The sequence below is a fragment of the Buceros rhinoceros genome, unplaced genomic scaffold, assembly GCF_000710305.1.
Source record: "Buceros rhinoceros silvestris isolate BGI_N320 unplaced genomic scaffold, ASM71030v1 scaffold27622, whole genome shotgun sequence".
Taxonomy (NCBI): Eukaryota; Metazoa; Chordata; class Aves; order Bucerotiformes; family Bucerotidae; genus Buceros; species Buceros rhinoceros.
In genome coordinates, this window is record NW_010399899.1 from 5,735 (window position 1) to 13,482 (window position 7,748).

General features: G+C 38.0%; 1 protein-coding gene across 1 annotated transcript in view; it reads right to left on the minus strand.

The window, feature by feature from the left end:
- Positions 1 to 7,512, minus strand: part of PARP11 (poly (ADP-ribose) polymerase family, member 11) — a 9,630-nt gene extending 2,118 nt beyond the window's left edge. The window contains exons 1-5 of the mRNA XM_010131669.1: positions 7,375 to 7,512; positions 7,156 to 7,276; positions 5,856 to 5,931; positions 4,297 to 4,369; positions 4,079 to 4,209 (exon numbers count right to left, since the gene is read on the minus strand). Of these exons, the coding sequence (XP_010129971.1) occupies positions 4,079 to 4,209; positions 4,297 to 4,369; positions 5,856 to 5,931; positions 7,156 to 7,276; positions 7,375 to 7,512 (539 nt within the window). The remainder of the gene's footprint in view (positions 1 to 4,078; positions 4,210 to 4,296; positions 4,370 to 5,855; positions 5,932 to 7,155; positions 7,277 to 7,374) is intronic.
- Positions 7,513 to 7,748: the final 236 nt, after the last annotated feature.

A 7,748-nucleotide genomic window follows, 5' to 3' on the forward strand; every position in this document is an offset into this window, starting at 1 on the left:
GATTCGCTATCATATTAATGGCACTACTTTGCAATTGTGCATTATCTATAAATAAGTACATTTCACGGAAGTGAAAATCTTGCAGCATTTACCTTGAAAGATATGTTTATTCTGGTTTTCTGTTTGGCTTTTTTTTTCCTCCTTCTTTTAGTGCAAACTAAAATACTTATGTCTTGGCAACTTAGGGGTTTGTTTTTTTTTTTTCCTATAACTGTTTTCCAAATCAGATGAATGTCAGTAGAATCTCAAGAGCATCTGGGAGGTGTCAATCTCATTAGTGACATTTGTGTCAGAGGCAGAGAGGTTCCAGGCGCTGAAGTTCCACTCTATAAGCAATTCAACAAAAACCAGGAGCCAAGATTCCCTGCATCTTGAGAAAACTGTGTGAGGCAACACCTTCAAGCTAAGGGCTAGTACTGCTGAACACCTGAAACTGTTCAGTCAGCAGCCCTCTGTGCACTGTCAGAGATCAGCAGTCAACAGTAAAGATAGCCTAGAGTAACTTCTTACTGCGGTTTAGACCTAGCTGGTGAGTAAGCACCACGCAGTCACTCTATTTCTCCAGGAGGAGAAAATACATCGAACTAATTAAGGGTCAAGACAAGGGAGGGCTCACTCACCACTTACGGTCATGGGCAAAAGACAGACTCAACTAGGGGAAACAAAATAAATTTAATTCAGATAACAACACTGTAACCAAATCACCAATTAAAATAGAGTAGGACAGAAAAGGAACAACAAGATCTCAAATACATCTTCCCCCTATCCCTCCCTTTTTTCCGGGCCCAGCTTTACTACCTCCCCTCTGCCACTCGGCACAGGATGGGGGGTTGCAGTCAGCCTCAGTTCTTTCCACACTGTTTCTGCCGCTTGCTGTTCTTCACGGGAAACACTCCTCACAGTTCCTTGCGGCCACAGGGTGTCCCTCCCCACAGGAGACAGTCCTCCACGAATGTCTCTGGCTGATGTAGAGATCTGCCACCAGGATCACATCTCCCAGAGCCAAACCGATCCAGCACCAATGCTCCTCAGAGTCACAGCCTTTTGCAGGATCCTCGGCTCTCTGCAACACAGGTCTCTTCCCGGCTGTCTGTAGCCCAACCGTTTGTCCACCAGTGCTCTCTGAGGATTGCAGGGTCTCAGCCTGCCAACTTACCACAGGCCAAAAGGAAACGGCTGTACTGGCATGTCGTCTCAATATTCTCCTCCGTTCCCTGGGTGACTGCATGGTTGGTGATCACTTGGTTACGTCTTCTTCCGCTCTAAACCCTCCACAACAAGAGTGCTCCGAAACATAAGGCGTTCCCAAACCGGCTTCTTCCCTTAAATTTGCAGAGATGCTGATCAGCACAGGCTTGGCCAGAGGCAGGGCCGAGCTGGAGTTTGTTGCAAGAAGCTTCTTACAGGGGCCACACTAGCAGCCCCATCCCCTGCTACCAAAACCACGCCAAAGGCAGCAGCCTCCTCCCCCATCACCAAAACCACAGGCCAAAAGGAAACGGCTGTACTGGCATGTCGTCTCAATATTCTCCTCCGTTCCCTGGGTGACTGCATGGTTGGTGATCACTTGGTTACGTCTTCTTCCGCTCTAAACCCTCCACAACAAGAGTGCTCCGAAACATAAGGCGTTCCCAAACCGGCTTCTTCCCTTAAATTTGCAGAGATGCTGATCAGCACAGGCTTGGCCAGAGGCAGGGCCGAGCTGGAGTTTGTTGCAAGAAGCTTCTTACAGGGGCCACACTAGCAGCCCCATCCCCTGCTACCAAAACCACGCCAAAGGCAGCAGCCTCCTCCCCCATCACCAAAACCACGCCAAATCCTAAACCACCACACTTCTCTTTATGAAACAGAGGAAGGAACAAATTTATAGAAAAGGTGAATAAGTGTCAATTAGGTGAACAATTGTCCAACAGTGTTCTGTAACAGTCTTTCACTATCTCCAACAGCTGATTCCATAAACCCAATTTAAAATAGTCATTAATATGGGAAATATTATAACAGGCAAATGTGTTTTGACTGCAACAATAATGCAAATAATCATTCAAGCAGCACTCAAATTTAATCACTGACCTTATCAATAAAACAAAACATTTTCTCAAAGCCACAGAAGTTTAAGTAGCAACGTTTCCTCATAAGTAGTGGAATACATCAAGCACACTGGGAAGGTGATCCTGAAGAATGTAGAAATGCCACGGCAGGACTTTCATTGATTTGGAACAGAAATTGAGGAGTCCAACTACTCTAAAAAACCCTCCATTGTCGTAGCACTTTCCACCAGCAGCGACTAGTTAACTGGGTAAAACAAAATTAAGTTGATCCACACTCAGGAGGCTCTCACATACAGCCAGTTCACTCAATAAAGGAGAGACCTAACGCAAAACTAAGTATCCAGGATTGTGTTCTTTGTGCCTATGCAAGCACACAAGCCTTTTCTAAAGATGGTCACCAATCTCACCAACCAAACACTTGCTGCACTCCTCTACAACTCCACACTGAGATGCATAAATCGAAAGATGCTAGACTAAGATTCACCTTCTATTATTTTCACTATACTGCATGGGACACCAAAAGAACTCTTAGCGAATTTGAAAGGCTGCAATACCTACTTCTTTGTAATAGACTACCAGGCAATCATTTCTTCAGTGGTGTGTGTAAGCCCATTTAATCTAACCCAGCAGAAAAGCAGCTAAGACTCAACTGCATACACTTACTCTAGCAATTTTCATTGTTATCTGTTTCTTTTTGATAAAGAAAAAAAATTTTAAACTGAAATTACTTTTCTCCGTATACTTTTATACTGTATAGTTACTAAAAGTGCCTTCATTTGTAAGTAGTTACAGAGCAATCCTGTAATACTCATGACATATGGAATTCTAAATCCTACGCTCAGTTTCATACCTTGACAATATTCTAGCACAGCATCGATTCATTCAGAGTTCTTAAACCATTAATTCTACTCACTGGCCAATCTAGAAAACTAGTACACTTTCTAAATGACACCAGTCCCTAAGCTGAGGGGGGAAAAAAAAAAATCTTCCCCTGCTCCCCTTTGTCATCGACACTGGAGACTCAAAGGACATTTACTTTGAATTCTGCTTGTTATTCCTATTCTCAGAAATTAAAATTGGGTACAAATACATCTCTACAGAAACTGACTTGTAGAAAGGGCAATGTAGAAACACAAGACCAAGCAAATAAGCCTTAAACAGGAAAATATGACCAAATACATTTGCAATTTAGAGAAGCCTAACTCTACTGACCAAGAACTTAATTTCCTTATGCATATTCATGATATAGCTTTAAGTTACAATAAATTACGTCTCTTTCAAAAAAATCATATAACTTACGCAATTTTTAATACACATCTGCTTCCTTAGTTCCTCACTATTTAACTTACTTCAGTTGATTTTAATGGTGTAACACATCTTTAAAACTGATTCGGATGTGTACTCCTTCTTAGAGGCTACATAGATAAGCAGTTGTATTTGACAAAAATTAAGACTGAAATAAGTGAAAACAACTTGGCACTTCCTACTTCTTCCAGGCCAGCACATTATGAAGAGGGAAAAGCTGAGAATCTAGAAAAAGTTTTAGTGGCACATTAATATTAAAGAAATAACATGAATATGTGCTAATTGGGCACTTAAACCTGTTCTAAGTTTCATAAATTGTAAAATTAAGCAAGGTACAAATCCTCATTTTCTTTGTCCACTAAAAATTAAAATAATACAAGCCTGTCAAGGAGTTATTTTACCTAAAGCTTATTTTTGTTCTACTTCACTGTAAGCATGATGGGTATCTACCACATGAACATCTTGAACACCTTTAATGCATCAGTCTCATCTGTGCTACATCTAATGCATTTCTACAGATACTACATTTCTGCACCCGTAGAAGCCAAAGAGTCTTGAAAATGGAATTTGAATACAGGGAAATGACGAATAAGAAAATGTAAAAAGATAAAAAGTAACACACATTTTCATTAATAATCAAAGCAATTAAACATATTTCTGCTGCATGGCTTCAAGATTTGCTCCATTAACAACCCTAAGACTGTTGGTTTTAAAAATAATCTCACCTGCAAAAAAACTCCCACAAGTCTAGATTTTGTATTCTTTTAATTCTTTTAATTCGGTGGCTATCCATTGTTTTTCCAAAGAGACTAGAAACTTCATTATATTCATTTGTTTTCTTTTGCAATGGAACAAGCTGGAAAAAAAGAGGTTAGTACGATTTCAGTTCAATGCATTATTTCATTATCACATGTTTTTCACCAAGTTGCATATCAACTCCTACCTGATATGGCTCCTCAGTGTTTACATTCTCCCAGTGGGAAGGCATAGGGATGGCCTCATTTTCACAGATGAAACTTTAAACAAAAAAAAGTAAAACACACATCACAGAGACATGAGGCATTTTCCTGTCAAATTATTCTCCAACAATACAGGAGGCAAAAAAAACCCCAAAAAACCCAAAACAAAGCAAAAAAAAAAACCCCAAAACCAACCAAAAAACCCCAGCCAAAAAACTTCTACAAAACTACTTAGGGCTGTAATTCAAAGAAAGGCTGTTGTCAGCAGGTGAGGTCAAAAGAAAGAGGTCTTATTTTGTACTCAAATGCTGGCTTAGCTTATTATAAATGGTAATAATAAATGGTAAAATCTTATTATAAATGGTTCTTTACCATGGTAATGAACAGTTTTAATACACGATGTACCCAACAAAAGATAGGAAGATAAATCTGAAGAGATGGTCAGAAAGGTCTGCAACATCAGGAGAGACACAGTGATTTAGAAATGAGACTGTAGCTACAGCTGGAACATTCCAAGGTACCGAGCCCTTATTTGAAGTGTTTAAGAGCATCACGTTAGAAATACACACTTGAAAATTACAGTTGAATTTGTTTTTAACAAAAAAACCCTAAACCCTCAAAAAAGAGTGTTTTAAGGATATACACCACATACATAGTAGCTTTTAAGCCTTAAAACTGAGACTAAAGGAAGCAGCCTCCTGAAAGAACGGTGTCTTCACATGAAGAGACAGAGCATTAAATGCAACTATTCAAGAAAACAAAGTAAGTTATTGCATACGCTCTCAAATAGCCACTGAAAAAACAGTTGACAATTCAAAAAAACATGCCTTCTTGAATGTCAGTGCAAAAAGATTGCTACTACCTTTCTTACTACAAATGCAAAATTTGTTTTAGAGAGTATAATCTCACTACAATTCAGAACTAAAATTATTTCTAAGATACTATTGAGGGAAAAAAGCCCCACATATTCCATATACTCAATTTTACTTGTGGTAGCATCACAGTAAATCCGGTTTTTGTCTAGTGAGTTATCAGATTTACATCAGCACAGCTTTACATCTAATGACCGACCAAATGGTAAGAAACTCAGGAGCTAAAGCAATTAGACCCACAAAACAATCTGGCTGTTATGATGCAATTTCTTGTAATTTCAAATCATTTTAGACCAAACGACTACAACATACAAGCAAGAAGATATAAATCAATCTTTTTTGCTGTTACAATAATACTTCTAAATAATTGATGAGTCATTATTACAACGGAACAAATCCTTGCCAAAGGATATCAGTATTCAGTATGCCTTGCCTCTCCCACTACAAGTTTCAGAAAAGAGATAAAAAACAAACTAAAAATTACTTTATCACTCTTCTCTGAAATGTCTTCCTTCTTCACTTGACTAGCTCTCCCACTTTGGTTCACCTCTCAATTTGTTTGATGCAAAAAGTAAATACAAACAATTATTATAAAACATAGTTTTCTTTCACTTTACTTGGAAAAGTTGGGAATAAAAGAAAAACAGGGAGCCTTCCTTTTATTTCCTTACCTGAAAGCACTGACAGAAAAGGGAGCACGCTTTATTGGACGCTGTTTAAGGGTCGTTAGGTTGGTTTGTTTCATCACTGAGCATAAAACAAGAGTTAGGATGAAAGTTTCTGGAATTCATCTATAGCACATGAAACATTTAATTGGCATTTAAAAAAATAACATTACTACACCCAAAGTGGCAGGACAAGAATTCCTATTTCAACAATTAACAAATCAGCATTCTTGATACATGTTTCTAAATGCTGGCCTCAAAACCACTGTCATTTTTACGAGTTGACAAAATGCGCAAATATTACACAAACAAAACATTTATTGATAAAATACCCATTTAACATTCACCCCGCTGGCAAAACTTCTGCTGACTTTAATACAACCAGGACGGCAAAGCATATTATTACTATCCCTAATGCAAGACGTCATGACCTACAAGCAGTAACATAAAAATCATTCCTTAGCATTTGCATTTGATGTTCATATTCCAAATGCAAAACGAAGGGTTTTTTAAGCAGAGATTTCAACACAAGCAAAACTCCTTGTATTGTTACATACTACTTAACTCCCATTACATCACTGTTTTACCCAGAGCCCACTTCCTGTATTTGAAATATTATTATTTTCTTTGGTTTGGAAAAGGCATCTATTTAAGTATTTACTGTTTTGTAATTTAATCAGAAAATAAACAATCTACGGATGGAAGAGCTAAAAAAAAAAAGAACCAGGAAGTCATCAGAACACATCTCTGAACAAAGGACAGATTAATTTATAGTTAGCTATATACATTAGAATCCTATAATCTAAAAGCATGGCATAAGCACGATCTTTACAATCTACTAGAAAACCCTTTTGCCTATCTCCTTGTTATTCGGACAACAGAATTGTCTTCAACTAACTGCTGAATTATTAAATCACTTTGGTGCCAGTATTTTGCAGAAAACTTCTTATCAACGTTTCTTATAAGGACTCTGAATGGAAGAGGGAGGTTTTTCAAGACACAAGCAGTTGCATGTTAAAGAGAAAAGGTTTGAGTTTACCAGTCCCCTAGATGTACGCTACATGTCACCTATAGCTGAGGCAAGCAGCAGTAACATGATGGAATGCTACTAAACAAGACCTGCTGCTTCATTAACAAACCACAGCAGAAAATGTAACAGGGCAGCTGCTTCTACAAGTACTTTCCAGTAAAGATCACGAGCTTTTGCACAGGATAAACAGAGGACAATAATTTAATGAATCAACGAATTAACTGGTGTATCTGGCATCTTCTAACATTTAAATTTACTCTATGAAAAGATACGTACCTGAAAAGTCTAGCGTGTAGTTAAATTTCGCGGTAGTAAAAGAAACAGAACCGTGTGGGTTTGTCCGGAAGCTCCTTTCAATATCTTCACTGCTAACAGAGCAATGACTGTTGGAATCAGTCTTCAAAATACATGAAAAAGCACAGTTAGACAAATGCAGGAATAGGTAGTTTGATGTATGGAATCCATCACAGCTAATAAAACTTCATAGGTCTTTACCTGAAACATATGCCATTTACCACACTCAGCCAAATAAAACCAGCCCCACTGGGTATCAGAGGTATCCATCTCTTCAACTGGAGTTTCCATCTTTGAAAAAAAATCTTCTGATGTTCTTTGAAGCATTTCCTGAAACATTCACACACATACACAAAAGAAGTTTTGATGCTATTTGCAAATGAGTATCAAAAATGCATAATTTGAGAAATTAACAAAAAAGCAAAATAAAGTGAAGTTGTGATGCTTAAAAAAACCAAAACAACAACCAAAAACCCTGGCAGATGGAAGGCAGATTTCTTTTGTCTTTTTCAGAGAAAAAGTCTCATCTTGCTATTTATCCAGTAATATCCTTTAAGTTAGTTAAATGTTTTCAA